This window comes from Eretmochelys imbricata, chromosome 1 (assembly GCF_965152235.1).
Source record: "Eretmochelys imbricata isolate rEreImb1 chromosome 1, rEreImb1.hap1, whole genome shotgun sequence".
Classification (NCBI taxonomy): domain Eukaryota; kingdom Metazoa; phylum Chordata; order Testudines; family Cheloniidae; genus Eretmochelys; species Eretmochelys imbricata.
In genome coordinates, this window is record NC_135572.1 from 335872231 (window position 1) to 335894208 (window position 21978).

At 37.4% G+C, this 21978-nt stretch overlaps 2 protein-coding genes across 2 annotated transcripts in view; one reads left to right on the plus strand and one right to left on the minus strand.

The window, feature by feature from the left end:
* The window catches only part of CCDC146 (coiled-coil domain containing 146), a 107151-nt gene that overhangs the window by 17858 nt on the left and 67315 nt on the right, over positions 1-21978 (plus strand). The gene's annotated exons all lie outside the window — the stretch shown is intronic.
* FGL2 (fibrinogen like 2) lies at positions 1294-10044 on the minus strand. Its single transcript, XM_077836004.1, has 2 exons — positions 9379-10044; positions 1294-4785 (listed from the first exon to the last, which is right to left on the minus strand). Exons 1-2 carry the CDS (start codon positions 9995-9997, stop codon positions 4079-4081), a joined length of 1326 nt encoding a protein of 441 aa, XP_077692130.1. The 5' UTR covers positions 9998-10044; the 3' UTR covers positions 1294-4078.

The window sequence follows — 21978 nt, forward strand, 5'->3', positions numbered from 1 at the left end:
TTTGTATCACCGGCAAATTTTGCTACCTCACTGTTTACCCCTTTTTCCAGATCATTTATGAATATGTTGAATAGTACTGGTCCCAGTACAGACCCCTGGGGACACCACTATTTATCTCTCTCCATTCTGAAACTGACCATTTATTCCTACCTTTGTTTCCTATCTTTTAATCAGTTACCGATCCATGAGAGGACCTTCCCTCTTATCCCATGACAGCTTACTTTGCTTAAGAGCCTTTGTTGAGGGATCTTGTCAAAGGCTTTCTGAAAATCTAAGTACACTATATCCACTAGATCCTCCTTGTCCACATGCTTGTTAACCCCCTCAAAGAATTCTAGTCGATTGGTGAGGCATGATTTCCCTTTCCAAAAACCATCTTGACTCTTCCCCAACAAATCATGTACATCTATGTGTCTGATAATTCTGTTCTTTATTATACTTTCAAAGAGTTTGCCGGATACTGAAGTTAGACTTCCTGGCCTGTAATTGCCAGGATCACATCTGGAGTCTTTTTTAAAAATTGACATCACATTAGCCAAGTCATGTGGTATAAAAGCTGATTTAAATGATAGGTTATATACCCCAGTTAGTAGCTCAGCAATTTCATATTTGAGTAAGTTTAAACTTTTAGGTAATACTTTGCTTTTTAAAAACAAAAACAAAAACAAACCCTTTTCTGTCATTTCTATGTCAGGTAAGTTTTTTTATTTTTTATTTTTGGCAGAATACCCCCTTTTTAAATTAAAAAAAATAATGAGTTGCAGTAGTTAAATTATAAACACAGTGTTCCAGGTGTGGTCTCATCTTATCTCATTTTAACTTCCTTTGAAAATGTCAGATAAATTTAAACATAGTTGTGGTCTGACACTTGCATGAAAAGCTTCTTAGAGAAAGAAATATTTTAACTCAACATCTTAAGTAGGTCTTTTCTGAAGTTTTGAGAGACCCCTGTGTCTGTCAAAAGACCACTGAACATGGCGTTTTAACTGAGATGAATAGAGTTATTCCCACTGTTACTTGCATGAAAAATGGCAAATCAGTGCTGTTTAATATGGCTTTCAGTTCTAAAGATATTCTTTGTCTTTCCTTCTCGGTAGTTTTCTTTGTTTAAACAACCCCATGGAATGCCAGGAAATTATAGCATGCTTGGCTGATCACTTTGAACAGATGAGTTTTATTTCGTATTCTGTGGAAAAGTGTCCCATAGGACCTTTGCTTGAAAACCTGATGTTAATAATCTTCATTACTAAGAATCCAACATTTAATTGTATCCAGATCAAAAAGACAAGTGCATTTATTAGATTAAAAATTTTATTATCATATATGTGTTTTTTGTAAATTGAAAGACATACTTTGCATTATTAAGCCCATGTGTAGAGAAAGAGAGTGTTTAGGTTGTATAAGATTTCTTTTTTAAATGCTTTAATTCAGAGATGCTAAACTTTGTCCAGTCAAGGATCATGTTAACAGCTGTACATGAGCCCAAAGATCTCACATAATTTAAAAACAGATCAGTTTACAGCTGCCTTATCTTTAATATGGAGATGCAGCCTATGAAAACTACAGGGTCTGGGACCCAATCGTTCTGCAGCAGTATATGAGTAACCTGATATTGATGTCTGAGAATTCAGCCATTGGTATTATGTGCTCGCCTGTAGTGTCCATAGACTGCACCTCCATAGCTGGAAGGTACCCATAGTCAGCTGTGTAAAATTCCACAGCCCTTTTGTCAACAGTTGGCCATTCTGAGTTCGCTTACTGCAGTCTGTTTCATCAGTGATTGAATTGTTATAGAACATCAAAGGAATAATTTGTGAGATACTGTGTTCGAGGATTCAGATCAAGGAACCTTTCAAACAGGTACTATAACTGCCGTATGGACATAATGGGTGTGAATTAGCCTTTATTCATACCAGTGTAAATTGAGAGTAACGCCATTGAAATCACTGAAGTTACACTTGTATAAAACTAATGTGAATAATTGGAGAATCCAGCCCAATAGTTCTAGGAAGGCAGTATCCAGCTTTGAAAATATCAACATTAGACTGATTTTTCCCTTTAACAACATGTCAAGAATCCTGTAAATAATATAAATAGTATTCTGATTTTTAAATGTCTATATTTTAAAAAAAGGATCATTAAACAAGAAACAAAGGTCAGTTTCACTTGTAACAAATTAGCTGAGTAATAAGTTTTCAAATACATTTCTTTTTCATTGTTTAGGAACAGTTAGTGCACTTTATACCAAGTGATTAAATACAATAATATTCTACTAAGAATCGCTCTTCTAGCCAGTGCATCAAAAACTTTTTTTTGTTTAAATAATTCCTTTTTATCCTGAAATATAATGTAACTTCAAAATGTGTTCTCGAGCAAAGAGTATACATCGGATAGTATTAAAATCTTCCATCCATCTTTTAAAATGAAAACATAATAAAGCAAATGACATTTCTCATCAAAATATTTATAATTCCTTTAAAATATATTAATATCTTATAATTTGGTCATTGTCACCATAGATAATTGTACATAAATCACTAATGCACAATTCAGTTTGGTATATCGAAAAGTAGTAAATGTCATGTTTGTAAGTATTGGACCTGACTACGCTTAAAAGTTTTGCTGGCATAGCTATGTTGGTTAGGTGTGAAAAAGTCATACCCCTGACTGATGTAGCTATGCCAGGAAAAGCCCTACTGTAGATGCAGTTATACCAGCAAAAAGTCTTTGTCCCACTATAACTTACTTAGTTCTGAGAGCCAGTATAACCTGTCTAAGTACAGACAAGGCCTTAATCTTATCAAATTTAAATTCACTATGTACAGTATTCATTATGATTTGGAAAATCTCTTTGGTTTGTAATTCATGAAATGTTTGAACGTCTGTTACATTTTATTTCTTACACTTCAGAACAACAATAACAAGAAAATCTCTGCTTCCCTTCTGTTCATTGTATAAAAGTCATTCATTGTGGGGAAACCCTACTTTGATTTTATATTTGGGTGTGTGTTTTTCTACATAATCTTTTCCCTGGTGATAAATAAAAAATTCTGACAAGTTAAAAAAAATTAAGTTTGAATCCTTGCAATCTCATAAAGTTCACCTTGAATAGAGGATGCAGAGGAAGGGAGATTTGGGTGTGAAACCACGCGGTTTTAGGCTGTAAGGGAACCAAACTCCATTTCTGTAGATCTGGAGGCAGTAATACAAGAACTCAATCCTTTCTGATGCTTCCTGCTCCAGTCCTGCTAGCATAGCTCTCTGACAAGCTGTGGAGCTGTTGACTTTCCTTCATCAAAGAAGCAAAAAGCGTGGTCTCGAAGCAAACAGCTTGGGGGACAACATCCTGTGGAGGTGCTGTTTCACTCCATACTTAGTCTACACACCCTTTCCATTTCCTTTTGTTCAACTCTGCAACTATACTTGGTTGGATGGTCTTTTGATCAAGGGGATGGACTGGGAACTCAGAAAATCTGTTTTCAATTCCTGACTCTGTGTCCAATGTTGCTTTGTGACTTTGAGCAAATTAGGTGATCTCTGCCTCAGTCATTTTAAAATAGGATACCACTTTCTTAGTTCGTGGTGGTGTTGTGATCATATATTTGTAATATTTATGAAGGCACAGATGATATAATGAGATCCAGATAAGCAGATACTGAGTTTCATCCTAAGTGGTTACATGTAATCAGAAATGTTTGCGAGATATTTTCAGGCAAAAAATATGGGTTTTCATTCAGCTACCTTTGTAGAAGTTTTTAAAAGTTGTAGATTGTAGAAACCTGGTATGCTGCGGATAGTAAAAGTACAACTGAAACATTAAAATCAATGCCTTCAAATTCAGAATTTAGCAATGCTGAAGTTTTAGCAACAGCTACTCTGAAGCATTAAAACTGTCTTTATGGGGCATGGAGGGGGATCAATAAACATTTTATGTTGAGATACTTTCTTTCATCTTGGAAGGATTATATTAGAAATGAATATTAAAATACTCCAATATTTGTATTTTGAATATGATACTGAATAAGTATGATGTTTTTAGTATGACCATTACAAACTGGTTACAGCGGAGGATGCTGATTTATGGCACAAAGGCTTTGGGTCTGATCATCATTTTTACCTGTTTAAAAGCTTGCCTATAACCATTTGGAAGATCATTAGAAACATCATGCCACGTGCCCCAGAAAATCCCGTTGCGAATACCTTTGTATTTTTTGTGATAGTATTTGCCATTTAGGTTGGCAGACAAACATTTATCAAACCACCAGCCAGAGCTGTAGTAAGCCCCACAATTTCCTGATGGATACTTATCATTGTCTTTGTCCGGAGTACTGAAGAATTTTTGATCGTGGTTGTAATGTTTACTGAAGTGCAGGGCATCTCCGGCTGTACCACTGTAGCCACTGACACTTAGACGGTACTTGAGATATTCATTGGCTACATAGAACTGTTCATATTTCGCATACTCTCGAAGACCATTGAAATCTTCAAGCTCAATTCTCAGCTGCATATCTTTGCTTTTGGTCAGGAGATGAATTTTATCATTCCCCAGCCAAAACTCCCTGCTGAGATTTCCAAAGCCATTTTTGTAGTCATTCCATGTTCTGTTGAAGTTAATGCTACCATCTAGACGCATCTGTAGCACTGTCCAGCCACCTCCCATTGATTCCATGTCACAGTAAACCTCAAAGCTATTATTTTTTGGATCAGGAATAACTCTGTAGATTCCATTACGCCTTCTACCTGCTGTGTAATGATCAGCACAGTCTCTCTGCATTAGTTGTATAACTAGGGGGAAAATAGATAGTATTAGTACGGACAGTCTTTTATTTAATATTTTTTAATATCTAGTAAACCACATCAAGCATTCCAGACTATGGTAATATAAAAAATTACATTTTAAATACACCGTGTATACTCTTCAGCACTTTTAGCAGTATCTTGCCTGGAAGTTCTCTCTCCTATTTTTCTTATTTATTAATGAATGCAAAAACAATACAAATGATTAATGTTGATCTAAAAATGCTACATAGCTCCATTAAATTGTCTTGCTGCTTATTTCTTGCATGTATATCCATAAGGAATAATGAGTTAAATTCCACAAAACTGGTTCAAGGAGGTGCAAAACACATACCCTGAGGGTTGCATCCTGTGGGATGACTTATCTCTCCAGAGGTCAAATAGTGTTTCTGCAGTCAGAGTTCTGGTAAGTGTGGGCATCTTTTATTCCCATCAAGGCTACTCCATAGGTATCCACCACCAGGAGCCTGTTGCATCAGATGGCTACGCAGCCACCTTGACAACACTGCATTTCTGGCCAATATTGCCCACTTTTCACTGGGCTGGCCTCTTCCCCTCTTCCCTTTTCACTCAGTGAAGTTGTTTGCTATTTTCAGCCGAAGTTGGCCCCCTCTGTATACTTTCCATTATTGGAACTCTTTTTCATGAGCTAATGGTGGCATATTTCAGTGGTGAATTTGGCCTAATATTTCCATTCTATTATTTCAAATGCTTTTTAACTCATGTATTCAACTATACCTTAATTTTCTCTTATGTATTGTAGAATTTGCTCCTCTTGTGGAATATATTCATTGTACTTTGTCATATTAATGTCTATAATTCAGTACTTTTCATGCTATAGTATGTCATATGAGAAGTTTATTTCATATCAGGATGACTTAAAGATGGCTCTTAGTATTGGCTGTTAGTCTAGACAATGGGAATTTTTCATATGTCAGTGGTCAGTTATTTACAATACTTTAGGAAATAGGAGGAAACTAGTAATTTTATGCCAATTCTATGATCCCTAGAAAGATGTAGCTAGAAAAGTGACAGTGCTTTCCTGTGCATGTAGAATTGCTGACTTCATAATAAAGAAATAGTCAGTATGCCTATCCATTTGCGTAACTCATCTTCCTATCAATAATTTATTTTATACAAAACATGTTTTCCAGGTGTTTCCTGAAGATTAGAAATCCATCTATAACCACTTTAATACTGATGCTGTGCTCAAGAGTTTTCACAGGATATGCTGCAAATGACACATTCCTAGAACTTCATGTTCCACAACAAAATATGTTCATTAACATAACAATATTTCATTGATGTCTTTCAGAGGAAGTGTTTTAAGTGTTGGAAACTATTTTGAGAATGTTTATTCCTACTATAAATTCATTTAAATGCATGGGTGTGTTTGATTACATGTTTTAATTGTATATCACCACTGGAAAAATACAAATGTTATTAATAATAATAACTGCTTATTAAGAGGAAATGAGGAAAAACTTCAGAAAGAGAGCATTTTATAATTATTTTCTCTGCAAAAGTTAGTAACTATTTTATTTAAGAAATTACAGAGAGAATAAATTGTTCTATTGAATCATAGAACAGTAGAACTGTAGGACTGGAAGCGTCATCTAGTCCAGTTCCCTGTACCCAGGTAGGACTAAGTAATAACTAGACCATCCCTGATGGGTTCATCTAACCTGTTCTTAAAAACCTGCAATGACAGAGATTCCACAACCTCCCTGGGCAATTTGTTTCAGTGCTTAACCACCCTGACAGTTAGGAAGTTTTTCCTAATGTCCAGCCTAAACCTCCCTTGCTGCAGTTTAAGCCCATTGCTTCTTGTCCTATTCTCAGAAGTTAAAGAGAATAATTTTTCCACCCTCCTCCTTGTAACAGTCTTTGATGTACTTGAAAATTGTTATCATGTCCCCCCTCAATCTTCTCTTCTCCATACTAAACAAACCCAATTTTTCCTCATAAACCATATTTTCTACATCTTTAATCATTTTTGTTGCTCTTCTCTGGACTTTCTCTAATTTGTCCACATCCTTCCTGAAATCATGGTGCCTAGAACTGGAAACAATACTGAACAGGTTATTTTGAAGAGTTATTTTGTCAAATGAGGAGACTAAATTCAATCTTTAAAGTGTGAAAGAGAAATCTTATTCTTTTATTGTGTTCAAATCTCAGTGTAACCTTAACTTTGTGGTTGATACTAATGCTGCCATGGAATGTACATATGTTGTATATGAGACAGAATTTAACACGGGAGTTAATTACATAGAATAGGGATGCCAATGTTACTCAAGGATATTCTAGGATTACATAAGTGACTTATTTATTCTCCTCCACTCTTGAGTTTTGTGGTCAACCCTAACTCATGAAAATAATAATAGTTATTAATGGTTTTCTTTGTTTTACTTTCATCCACATATCAACTGGAGTCATGGAAGATTTCTGATAGATAAAACTTTCTTTTTAACATCCAGAGACTAGAGACAACAATTTCAAACTTGAGTACCTAAAGTTAAGGATCTAAATCCATATTTAGGCCCTTAACTAGGGCCTCATCCAAAGCCTATTGAAGACAATGGGAAGACTCCCATTTACTTCAATGGACTTTGGATAAGATGGTAAGTGGCCTAAGTTTCAGAATAAATGTGAACAAAGAGTATCTGTCTCAATTACACATCTCCTATGGATCCAACCCTACTCCTACTTAAGTCAATAATAGTTTTGCCATTGACTATACTGAAGTCAGGATTCGGTCCTATGAGCGAAAACTAGTTGTCATCCTTTCTAGTTTCATAATGCACATATTACCATAACATTTTCACTATCACTGTTGGACTGTTTGTTATATATAAATGCTATGTATTAATATTTTTACCTGCCTGGATTTAGACTGTAGGTTGAACATTACTTAGCATCAGTTACCTTTTCTACATGTGTTATAGTAACACAAGAATATAGTAACACAAGACTGGCCTGGCCTGCGCTAGTGACCAAAACTGATGTTTCAGAAAAAGGTGGTGATGGTGGTGGTGATGAGAATTTAGAATGCACCTACCCAATCATGGAGAGTTGTACATAATGGGTAGGAAAAGTTCCTTCCTGACCTCTGTGACTATCTTATACCTGAAGCATGACATTTGATTACTGGTATCTAGTAAAGACATTGCTATTAAATAAAGTTGTTCTTGTGTCCTGTTTGTGTTTTTGCTGATCTTGTTTTTCAGAATTTCAGCAGTGCATTCGTTGTACTATCTGCAGTTTTCTCTGATATTCTTTAAATAGACTAGTATTGTAGATGGGAGTGAAGGAGGGCAGGTCCTGCAGGTATGCCTTCCGATAGACAAAAGACCTGTCTCTAATTTTATACGTCATACTTTTTTTAGCTTGGAGGATTGGTAAGCAGTTTTGTGGCTCAAAAATTTAGTGCAGTGACCTGTTGTTGTTTTAATCACTAGAGAACCCTTTTCTTTTTATGTATGGTATCTGGATGGCAGAATACACTTTTGTGAATGCCTCTTACTTCTAAAAATCCTTAAATGTAATATCAAAATTGTAATTACATATAGACAATGTAAAAATTAAAATGCTAATCATATTAATTTTGCAAAAGTAAAGGTTAACATGATATAATCTACCAATTCCATTTCTTTTTCTTTTAATAATCATAACAGGATTTTTAAAAAGATAAAAAAATAAGTCCCTCACAGCATGGTATTTAAAAGGAAATAAATCCCCAAACTCCCACATTATTGTCTCATTTTACATTGTTTATATATTAGATTCTTGCCAATATTCCACTATTGCTAAAATAGCGCTGTGTGCCTTCCATTTGAGAAGCATTAATACTGATTAGATTTTTAGCCAAGCCTTACATGTACGTGTAGCTATGGTAAATAATGATTTTGTTATCCATCTATACAACTTACACCTTCCACTAGATTCCTTTGTTGTTAGCTAACACTTTCCAGGCCATTTTACAACAATTCCAGGATATTTTTAGATGTTTCTTTTTCCAGTCTTTCATTATGAAAGTCAGATAGTAAAAGTATTGAAATCTTAGGGCCAGATCTTTCTCATTCCCTTCCCCTAATCCCTCAAAAATGTGAAAAAACATCCAAGCCAAAAATAGTTGTTCAGTTTTCAGTGTAATGCAGAATTAAAGTGGATATTTCCTTTTGAATACAATGTAAAATAAAATTTAAATATATAAAGGAATTTCATTTCCATCTTAATATTTGGGCTCTGAATTGCTATGGCAGCAGTATGCGAATATGAGTAAATACAATATGCATATCTGCTGAACAAATGTTAAAATAAATGTTCCCTTCGGAGGGCTACATTTTAAGTACTATGTTAGAGTCAAATCCTGAGAGGTACTGAGTACCTGCAACTCCCACAGGAGTTGAAAGCACTTAATATCTTCCAGCAAGTCCTTCCTGGCCACAATAAGAGTGAATTTTATAATGCTTTTTAATTTGTGAAGATGATAGGAAAGGTATTTGTGGTAAAATATGTTTAAATTGTTCTATTAAATAATTCTACAGAATACAGAAAATTTATAAATATAGCTTCACTTACCAGGACTTGATTGTATGACTGGACACTTAGAAGAACATCTGTCATCCAAATTGTTCACAACATATGTCAGATTTGCTACTTTGCTGTCGACATAACTTTCTACGTTGTCCATGTTGATGAGGCTTATTTTTTCCAGATGACCCTGCAGTGAGTGGATCCGATTCTTTGCATTCTTCAAACTGGCTGACAGTTTATTAACTTTGCTCTGTAATTCCTTTACTCTGTTATCTTGTATCTTACTGTTTTCTGTTGGGACTTCTGTATTAGGTGCCAGGAATTCAGTACTATCTTTTTCTTGGTTGTCATCTGCCTGCAACTTGCAGTCTTGGCAAGATTTCTTCAATTTGTTTACTACATCTTTAAGATTTTGTACTTCTTTGAGAGTCTTCTCAATCAGTCTGAACTGCTTGGGTAACTGGATGGTCATCGGAGGCAGGTTTATCTGATATGGACATTCCTCTCCTTCTTCACATTCCCCATTGGTTTTGAGCTTTATAGGACAAGCATCAATAGCTTTGCCTTCTTTAACATGCTCTGTATGTTCATCTGCAAGTGCAGAAACATTTGTAAAAGCAAGCAGAGCTGTCTTAAACAAGACTAAGTAAATGAGCTTCTTCATCTTTGCAGTGAAACTAGCTCAATGAGGAAGTATGCAAAACTGGAAGAACTTTTTATAAAGGCAGCTAGCAGCCTGTGAGTTAACAGATAAACTGCCTGCACTGTTCTCAGAAATGGGTGGGAGTTATTGCATCACAAGTTGCAGTGATATTAATAGCGGAGCAAAGTAAGTAGTCCTTGGCAAAAGTAGCTTATGCATAATAACATAAGCAAAATGATAATATTCATGTGCACAGATAGAGTATGAAGTTTATTTTGAGCTCTTATTTATTTTACTTTGATTTTTCTTTTGGAAACAAAGTATTTTCTTGCTTTAGATATCTGTTTTGATATGCTACAAAATTCCTGATTCTTAACATTGGAGTATCATAAAATTATACTTAAAAATTGACATTGTGGACCATGTTATGTCCTCTACCTTGACAGGTGGAGAAGGTCATACTGTCTGGAGTGGCTCACAAATGTGAGTGCCTACCTTAGGACAGACTGTCAGAAAACAGGGCAGATATCCCAAACTGGTGGTGTATTCTATAATTAGATTTCACCAAGCCAGTAACAAATATGAACTCCTGGATCACTATACCAGTCTTACCATGAAGTGACCAACAGTTCCCTCAGACTCTCCAGTCTATCATTCCACTCAGACAAACTGAACTTTGTGATAAAAGGTCACTAAACCAAAAATCACACCATATCAGGTTGCTCCCAGTTCCAAGAGACCAGTTACTTACCCCAGATCAATTGGTACTCCAGATATGGAGAAGAAAAGACTGTGAGGGGACATGATAACAGTTTTCAAGTACATAAAAGGTAGTTACAAGGAGGAGGGAGAAAAACTGTTCTTCTTAACCTCTGAAGATAGGGCAAGAAGCAATGGGCTTAAATTGCAGGAAGGAGAGTTTAGGTTGGACATTAGGAAAAACTTCCTAACTGTCAGAATGGTTAAGCACTGGAATAAATTGCCTAGGTAGGTTGTGGAATCTCCATCATTGAAGATTTTTAAGAGCAGGTTGGACAAACACCTGTCAGGGATGGTCTAGATAATACTCAGTCCTGCCTTGAGTGCAGGGGACTGGACTAGATGGCCTCTCGAGGTCCCTTCCAGTTCTATGATTCTATGATCTTACACCAAAGACAATTTTGGCAGCCAATTCTATAGTAAACTAATTATATGTTTATTAGCTAAGAAAAATGAATGAGAGTTATTGAGAAGTTAAAGCAGGTAAAATATATGTACAGGTGAATCCAAATGGTGGCCACGGTGTAATAAATTGCCAAGTTTCCCAAAAGTCTTTTCAGGGTACTCAGATTGTCTCTGTAGAGCTCTGCTTTGCATCTAGTTCACTTCCTTGTAAGAGTCCAAAGAATCCAGAGATGCAGAATCTTTCCTTGAATCCATTCTTATAGTTTCTTCTCACAGAAAACAAGCTGACAGGGTCACTACCCACAAGGGCTTTTCCTTTGATGACAGAGAGTGAGGAATGCATCTTGTGTCTTTGACCTCTGATCATTACACACAATGACCACTTGCTTTGAAGTTAGTACTTTTCTGTTAAAGTTCTTCATTTGCGTTCCACTGGCTTCCTTCTTGCTTGATGGGTTATTTATTTACAGGGGTATACACAATGTAAATGTTTGCTATTACATTATAACAGGAGACAATGCATGTAACATCCCATTAGTTTTCATGAAGTTTAAACACCAACTACACTTACACATTTAACAATTACTTTGATCTATACTAATATACAAGTGAATTGACCTGGGGCTTCGGCATGAGCTGGCACTTGGTCGCCTGCACCACAGAGAGAATGAATAGTACCCCCTCTTTCCTGGGACTTGGTGGAATCACCTCTGCTAGAACTTCCCAAAGTCACTGCCTTACAGCACTTGGGGGGACTCAACTTCTGAAATAAAAAATTGTCTCCAATACATTTCAAGAACATGTTGGATAGTCTGTGCCCTGATGTGTCATTTTCCCAACAGATGTGGAAATGTGAAAATGGCAGAGGTGCTTAATGATTTCTTTGTTTTGGTTTTCACCAAGAAGGTTGGTGGTGATTGGACATTTAACATAGTGAATGCCAGTGAAAATAAGGTAGGATCAGAGGCTAAAATAGGAAAAGAACAAGTTAAAAATTACTTAGACAAATTAGATGTCTTCAGGTCACCAGGGCCTGATGAAATGCATCCTAGAATACTCAAGGAGCTGACTGAGAATATATCTGAGCCATTAGCAATTATCTTTGAAAAGTCATGGAAGACGGGATAGATTCCAGAAGACTGGAAAAGGGCAAATATAGTGCCAATCTATAAAAAGGGAAATAAGGACAACCTCAGGAATTACAGACCGATCAGCTTAACTTCTGTACCAGGAAAGATAATGGAGCAAATAATTAAGCAATCAGTTTGCAAACATCTAGAAGATAATAAGGTGATAAGTAACAGTCAGCATGGATTTGTCAAGAATAAATCGTGTCAAACCAACCTGATAGCTTTCTTTGACAGTGTCAAGGTTCCTCCCCCACTCTGAACTCTAGGGTACAGATGTGGGGACCTGCATGAAAAACCTCCTAAGCTTATCTTTACCAGCTTAGGTCAAAACTTCCCCAAGGTACAAAATATTCCACCCTTTGTCCTTGGATTGGCCGCTACCACCACCAAACTAATACTGGTTACTGGGGAAGAGCTGTTTGGATGCGTCTTTCCCCCAAAAATACTTCCCAAAACCTTGCACCCCACTTCCTGGACAAGGTTTGGTAAAAAGCCTCACCAATTTGCCTAGGTGACTACAGACCCAGACCCTTGGATCTTAAGAACAATGAACAATCCTCCCAACACTTGCACCCCCCTCTTTCCTGGGAAATGTTGGATAAAAAGCCTCACCAATTTGCATAGGTGACCACAGACCCAAATCCTTGGATCTGCGAACAATGAAAAAGCATTCAGTTTTCTTACAAGAAGACTTTTAATAAAAATAGAAGTAAATAGAAATAAAGAAATCCCCCCTGTAAAATCAGGATGGTAGATACCTTACAGGGTAATTAGATTCAAAACATAGAGAACTCCTCTAGGCAAAACCTGAAGTTACAAAAAAGATACACAGACAGAAATAGTTATTCTATTCAGCACAGTTCTTTTCTCAGCCATTTAAAGAAATCATAATCTAACACATACCTAGCTAGATTACTTACTAAAAGTTCTAAGACTCCATTCCTGGTCTATCCCCGGCAAAGACAGAATATAGACAGACACACAGACCCTTTGTTTCTCTCCCTCCTCCCAGCTTTTGAAAGTATCTTGTCTCCTCATTGGTCATTTTGGTCAGGTGCCAGCGAGGTTACCTTTAGCTTCTTAACCCTTTACAGGTGAGAGGAGCTTTCCCCTGGCCAAGAGGGATTTCAAAGGAGTTTACCCTTCCCTTTATATTTATGACAGACAGGGTAACAAGCTTTGTGGATGGGGTGAAGCGGTAGACATGGTATATCTTGACTTTAGTAAAGCTTTTGATACTGTCTTGCATGACCTTCTCATAAACAAACTAGGGAAAATCAACCTAGATGGAGCTACTGTAAGGTGGGTGCAAAACTGATTGGAAAACCATTCCCAGTGAGTAGTTATCAGTGGTTCACAGTCATGCTGGAAGGGTATATCAAGTGGGGTCCCACAGGGATCAGTTCTGGGTCCAGTTCTGTTCAATATCTTTATCAATGATTTAGATAATGGCATAGAGAGTACACTTATAACGTTTGCAGACGATACCAAGCTGGGAGGGGTTGAAAGAGCTTTGGAGGATAGGATTAAAATTCAAAATGATCTGGAGAAACTGGAAAAATGGTCTGAAGTAAATAGGATGAAATTCAATAAGGTCAAGTGCAAAGTACTCCATTAAGGAAGGAACAACCAGTTGCACACATACAAAATGGGAAATGACTGCCTAGGAAGTACTGTGGAAAGGGATTTGAGGGTCATAGTGGACCACAAGCTAAATATGAGTCAACAGTGTAACGCTGTTGCAAAAAATGTGATCATCATTCTGGGATGCATTAGCAGGAGTATTGTAAGCAAGACACAAGAAATAATTCTTTCACTCAACTCTGCACTGATTAGGCCTCAACTGGAGCATTGTGTCCAATTCTGGGCACTACATGTCATGTAAGGTGTGGACAAATTGGAGAAAGTTCATAGAAGAGCAACAAAAATTATTAAGGTCTAGAAAACATGACCTATGAGGGAAGATTGAAAAAAATGGGTTTGTTTAGTCTGAAAAAGAGAAGACATAAAAGGTTGTTACAAGGAAGAGGGAGAAGTATTGTTCTTCTTAACCTCTGAGGATAGAACAAGAAGCAATGGGCTTAAATTGCAGCAAGGGAGATTTAGGTTGGACATTAGGAAAAACTTCCTGTCAGGGTGGTTAAGCACTGGAATGAATTGTCTAGGGAGGCTGTGGAATCTCCATCATTGGAGATTTTTAATAACAGGCTAGACAAACACCTGTCAGGAATGGTCTAGATAATACTTAGTCCTGCCATGAGTGCAGGGAACTGGACTAGATGGCCTCTCGAGGTCCCTTCCAGTCCTATGATTCTATGTCTGGGTAGTTGAAGTCCCCCATCACTATCAAGACCTGTGCTTTGGATGATTTTGTTCGTTGTTTATAAAAAGCCTCATCCACCACTTTTTCCTGGTTAGGTGGTCCGTGGTAGACCCCTACTATGGCATCACCCTGGGGTTTTTTTACCCCTTTTATACTTACCCAGAGACATTCAACAAGTCTGTCTCCGATTTCCTTTTCAACTTCAGTCCAGGCAGTCAGTCCAAGTATACACATTTTTGATACGTAAGGCAATGCCTGCTTCCTTTTTTCCCTGTCTATCCTTCCTGAGCAAACTGTACCCTTCTATACTAATATTCCAGTTGTGTAATACAATATGCTTGCAGACAAGCATTCACTTCCAGGATGCATCTGTCTCTGCCTGGGCCCCATCCTTGCCCAGAAGGATTGAGGAGAACACACGTGCGTCCCCAGCTCCTTACTCCCAGATCCCTGTAGTCACTTCTGATCTACTCAGGGTCATATCTTGCAGTATCATTAGTGCCAACATGGATGAGTAGCATGGGGTAGTAGTCAGATGGCCGGATGATCCTTGACAATCCCTCTGTAACATTTTGGATACAGGCCCCTGGCAGGCAGCATACCTCCCAGGATGCCATGCCAGGCCAACAGATGAGTGCCTCCACCCGCCTCAGAAGACAGGCACCAGCCACCACTACCCTACATTTCCTCCTGGGAGTGGTGGCTGCGATCATATGAATTAATAATCTCATGTTCACTAGAAAACAGCATCAGCTATTCAAGAAAACCTTCTTTTAACCTTGATAATGTGACTTTGTTTATGAATTAAAAGATTTTTAACTTGCCTTTTAATTCATGACTAAGATGAAAAGGATGTAGGAGGTATTTCTGAAAAAAAGTTCCAATGCTCCTTCCTCTGTTGCTCTTTTTCCCCCACCCCCTCAAAAAAAATTTCTCTAAATATTTTTTTCTACATTTTAGTTTAAAAAAATATTTTGAGCTGGTTGTTCACTGCCACGGTGTTGTCAGCGCTTATGATTTCATCTTGGATCTCACATTGGCTGGTCTGTTTCTTTTAAACTGCAGATCCTGGAGGCATGTGATTGGGGGGAGAATTTCAGCTTTCATTTTTTAAAAAAAGTAAGTTTCTAGCCCTCATGGTTTTGGAGAAATGCTTGAAAATGTGACTCAAGTGCACCCTGAAGGCTCAGAAACGAGAAGGCAACTCAAAATATATTCTGTTTTCAAAATCATGATTTTTTTAAATCATTTTCGTGATTTTGAGGCAGCCTGATCCATAACATTTAAATGCTTGGGATTGGCAATAATGCTGCTGTGTAACTGCTGTTTATATTTCTTGAAGATAACAGTTGTCTGTGTCCTTGCCAGCACATAGCTACACAGGTTTAAAATGTACTGTTATCCTTTTTCTTCTTTGTGGGTGAGCTGTTTAATCTCTCCTGCAGCTGAGGATATTTTCCTGCATTTCTATATTATAATGGCCTTTTGCAGGATAAGAAATATCACTTCTGTTTCCTCACTTGTAACTATAAAGATGGGTATTTTTATAGCATCTTTACCTTTCATTTGTTCATCTGCCTTCTGGTTTTCTTTAACAGTCCCTTTAAAATACATATCTGCTACCTCATTTAGCCCAGTAATAGGTCCACAGCAGGCTCAGAGCAGATGACCATTAATTAATTTATAATATATTTATATTGTTAAAGCTAACGAAATGTTAAAAAAATCTTGCCATCCTATAATGTATATACCAGATACTTAACAAAAGAAGAAGAAAAAATCAAATTTGCTAGATGGTATCCAAGCCAATGTATAGTTTGTATAGACTGCCATAGGAGTTTGTCTGAGTAAGGACTAAGTAAATAAGGATCTCAGGATTTGGCCCATATATTGTAAAAAGTAGAGATTAAACGTTGTTTAAACCTTGAAGTACTCTTTTGGGCAAAAATTCTGCTTCATTCTGAATAACTTGAATACCTTAATTTCAACAGCATATGGGATACTTGTGTAATAAAGTGTATTAGGCCTCCATGTTATCTCAGCCAGGTTTGGGACTTAGCTTAAGAGTTCTGGCAGTGTATTACAATATCTGTTTGCAACTTCCTGCTCTTTACAACTTGCATTGAATTCATATGAGACAAGTCTTCATTTGGAGTTGTGAGTGCTCAGCAGTTCTGAAAATCAGACCTTTATTTCCTTAACCAAATCCTCCTCCTTTTGACTACCATGTTAATTCCAATTGAGTTCAATAGAACTATTAATTTGAATAACATGAACAGAGTTTGGCTGTTCAGTGGGAGGTCGTCTGAATAAAGACTGAGTAAAAACTAAGGACCAGATCATATCATCAAATTTTAAACAGAAGTCCCTATTGAAATCATTAGGGAGCACTACTGAAACACCACTGGCACAGCATGGACCTGAATAAGGACCTCAGGATTTGGCCCAAGGTTAATACAGGAAATTTCCTTTTTCCTCTTTTCACTTATATATTGCCATAATTGTCTATTCTTTCAGGTTCTCATTTAGAGTAAAATCGTTTGAAACTCTTTCAACACCATTTAAAGGACATTACTGACCTCAAAACACAGAGCCAAAAAAGAACATGAGCTATACAATTCTATCAGATCTCTTAAAATCCTCAACTTCGATGATGTTCAGCTGAAGCAGATTTCCTCATAACTTGCTTAGGTTTCTGGCTTGATTCTTGCCTAAACATCAATTGTCATCATAACCATCAATGAGGTAAGAATCTTGAGCTAAAAATGAGTTTCCTTTAAAGGAGCAAAACTTGCTTCTTTGATTAAACCCATAAGACTAAACCATCTCTTCACGTATCATTGAATATTAGGGGATGGTCTACGACGGTTCCACAAGCTCATCTGCCCCACTTAAACTTAACATTTCCTGTTGCACCCAGATGACTGATACTGAATGTCAAATATTTTTTCAGCCATAGCAGGATTCCCTGAGGCAGGTGCAATAATGACAATTGTTTTTGTGCCTGCGCTTTTGAGGAGTTTTGTATTTTGAAGAATATTAACATTCTGCTTAGAAGGATATACAAAACTTGTCAGCCATCCTTATTCTTCTGTGTTTGTGTTCATACATCGAAACAATGAGTCCCTGGAGCAAGACAAACCCATCAGAAGCAAGAAAGAACACAGAAAATAGATTCTAAACTTTATGCAGCTGATTGATAAAGGGAGTTACTTACTACTCAAATAATGTTATATTGAAATCCCAAGCACAGAAAAATTGTAAAATGTTAATATTTGTGCCCTTGTGCCCTATATTGAGACAAAGGACTGTAGTTGGAAGTGACTTTTTAGGTGTTTGAAATGAAAGAATAAACAAGGTTAATTTCAATTTAAAATTATGACTATCATTCTATGTTTTAAAATAACTAAAAGAATGGTCAAAATGTTAGTTATTAAAAATATAAATGATTACAGGAAATGCAGCATAGAAATGAAAGATAGAGACTGTGATTATTTCTGTTGAGGTTGCAGAATTTATGTCAAATATTTTATAATAATTGCCTAAATAAGCAGAAATGTGTTAGCTGCACTATTTTGCTGGAACATTGGCATTTTTATAATGTTCAATTCAAGCCTTCCCTTGGAAGCCCTCATGTATTTCATTTTTATAATGATCACGGTTAATATCTGTTATCATTGTCTATGTCGAATACTATATTTAACTTCAATCTTTTGCTTCACATGCATGCAGGATGCTGGTGCACATGACACAGGATGATTAGACCCTCTGTATTCAAGGTACTTGATGCTAATGGGATTGAAGATGGGCTGAATTAAGGGTTTCTAGAGGCCCATACTGGTTGGGTAGTTCATAAAGAAGAAATTAAAAAAAAATATGAGGAAGCTAGTCAAAAATACTGAAGCTTGAAACTGAGTAAGTCAAAGTCCTTAGACTTGTCAATTATACCATAATTGAGTCACAGAAGCCCTATTGTGAAGGATTAAGCTGCTCAAGAGGGCCCTTATTAATTATTGTGTTGTGGGGGGGAAGGCCCCAAAATATTTTATCTTAGAGAAGTGGTCCCCAAACTTTTTACCTTGCGCCTCCCCTTACTCCTGTCCACGCCCCCCCAGAGCTGCCCCTCTGCCAAACCTGCCTGGCGCTGTAGCCCCAGATGCCAGGTCACAATGGCAGGAGCAGGGAGTAGGGCCCAGCCCCGCAGAACAGGAGCCGCCACTGCAGGGTAAGAGTGGGGTGGACTCCGTTTCTAACCCCTCCTCCACCCTGGGGTCTCCCCACTACACCAGGCTAGCATTAGGATTCCGGTGCCAGGATGGAGGATGCTGCTGCAGGTCGTCGGTGCCCTCTCAGCAGTTTAATATAGTGCATCCGTTGAATTATGAGGCTACATCTGCCCTTGCTTATGATTTTATGCCTTGTGCTGGCCATCTACACAGGAGTGAATCTCTTTCCAATAAAACAGAAGACGTGAAAACTTTATACAACTTTTGGAGGAAATGTTAGGGTCTGTTAACTTCTGATGCAGTGAGAGCCAGATTCTGCCACTTTTGCTCACATGAAATAATTCTTCACTCTGTAAGTAATTCTATTGGGTGGGTTCATCACCCACTGAGATCTGCATGCAGCTGTCCCCATCCCAGGGTCTGCCACTTCCATGTCACAGTTTTTCTCCGTCTTCTCCCCCAACCCCATGGAAGAAACTCCATGGGTCCTTGGTCCACAGTAGAGGAGGGGACAGAGATTGGTTGAGCTGAAGGCAGGAATTCGCAGGCTGGGAAGATGGACAGTGTCTCCCTCCAGCCCTGTGAAGCTTACCTGGAAAAGATAATATATCTTAGGGTTATATTCTTTCTTCCATTGAGTCTCCTTCCATGGCTCCTAGGAACAGCTGTGGCAGAGAGAGTTATTGGTTGCATCGCATCAATGAAGTTGTAGTGCCAGGGATGGGAGGAACAGAGCTGACGTTAAGCATAAGCAGATTAAGCAATTGCTTAGGGCCCCAAACAGCTCAAGGGGGCCCCCTATTAATTATTCCTGCTTAGGGCCCCTAATGGGCTAGCACCAGCACTGGGAGGAGATGGTTTGCTGGGGTCCAGAGCAGCTGTGGAAGCACAAGTCTTTTTCCCTATGGCTCTGTATTTCCTACAGATTCCTTAATTTGCATGGTTTCTGCATGGGGCACATGGAAAACCCATCCTCTCCCAATGGAAAATTGTGGAGGGATCTCAGCAAGAGAATTGTTGCAGATATATCTTTTCCCCAAATCCCCTCCTCCATGTGTCTTACAACAGGATGGGGTGATTCGGCCCAATTATTTCATAGGACTTCTCACAGAGTAAGAGTACTCAATGAGAGTAAAGAGGCAGAATTTGGGTCCTACCTTTTTCTTCTCTCATATAAGAGCAAGACTTCTGAGAGAGAGTGAGATAATATAAAAATGTAACAAAATGAGAAAGTTACATACAAAAGATAGCTACAAGTTAATAATCAGTTAAAAATAAGAATTAAATAAAAAAGTAGGTAAAATAAGAGGGTAAGAATAAATATAATAGGAAAGTAAAAATACAAGTAAATACAGTAATAAGATACATACTTCTATTATGTAGTTACATTTATGGAAGTGTAGGAATATAGAAAGCAAAGAGAAGAAACTCCCAAGCAACCAGCACTAGCAGCCAAATCTTTAATCCAATTTTCTAAGAATTCTTGATTTGGATAAGTATTTTATTTTACCCTGCTTTTGGGGTAATTTTTTTTAAATTATGGGAGAGAGTCTTGTTGTTTAATGCGTATGGGAATCAAAGAAAAGTGTTGTGTATATACCAAAAGGAAGAGAAGCAAAATGTATATTAGTACATTTGAAACTTAAAGGTTTTGAAAGGCCCAGGAATTTAAGAGAGGTGACCTGCCTATATTCCAAACTCCAGACCTGACATAATCTACTCCCAATACAATGAAGTGACCTAAATTGATTCCAGATTCTACCTTTAATTATACTAGATTGCTAGAAGAATTAGAAGGAAACTGCCACTTGTTTAGTCGGATAGCCTCGTCTTGGAGGCATCCATTTTACAGGAACGTGACAATAGCAAGTCTGAGAAACCTAATGAAAAATTGTTTAAACCAGCTCCTACCCTTGTTTTAGAACTTTTAAATATATGCAAACTAGAGTGTTGTATCTTTATTCATTTTATTTTTCTTTATTTTTCAAAACATACTGATATAATGAAGGCCAATATTTTCAAACCAGGATGCCAAAACAGTCTTCTGGATATGTATCTAGGCTCCTACATTAAAGTTCCGAGCAGCTACAACTTCCATTACCCTCACTGCTACCCAAACTGTGCTGGCTTCCTGATGTACTGCCAGGATTTAGCCATACATGTTTTGTTTATACACTGGAATTCTTACCAAATGTAAAGCAACTTAGAAACAAGTTTTCATTTCCTACATTAAGTGTCCACATTACCATTGTTAGGAATTACAAATTACTACCTGGTCAGACTACCCATTGCCACAGGCCCATCACAGTTTCTGGGGATCATAGGAACACTGCATCCACATGTTCTTTTCCTTGGACATACTACCTGCTCTCGGGGCCAGGAAGGAGGAGTAGAGCTGCAATGCCAGCTCTGTGATCTCCAGAAATTTCCCTTTACAAAAAGGGAATCCTCAGAGGGCCAGACCAATGCAAAGGAGTCCTAGTATGTATGAGATTCTGGCCCTTGGGACAAAAGTTTAAAAAAGTATTTAGGTGCCTGGTGGATTTTCAAAAAAGCATTTATCTGTATCTTTAGGCAAATACATTTAGCAGTCTGGCTTCTAATTTCTGTCAAGTGATATTATAATTTATGAAGTGAACCTAGGGTTCAGAAACACAGAGATAATGAGCTACATTGCAAATTGTTGCTACAGCTCTTACAATAGCTTAAGCATAGTATGATCTTTCTAAAAATATTATTGCACAGTGCAATTCCCTGATGGATACTGCATTTGCCTTACAATGGGGCTAGAACACATTTCAGTCCAGAAAATAAACAGTATTGTGTAATTAGCGAGACAAGGTGGGCGAGGTAATATCTTTTATTGGACCAACTTCTGTTTGTGAAAGAGACAAGCTTTTGAGCTACACAGAGCTCTTCTTTAGCGGTGACACTCTGAATACCTTTCCAAGAGCTCTGTATTTTGTTTAATATTGTATATTCCCAAGTTTTATCTCTGAGTGCTAATTAATTCTTGATTGAACCATTTCTTGATTAGATCAGAATTATCTATAGTAATCTCTCATTTTTAATGTTTTAAAATAATTTTACCTAAATTGTATCCACTCTGACCCATTTCAGTGGGACTTTGTGTAACTGTCTTGTGTTGTGCAGCATTGT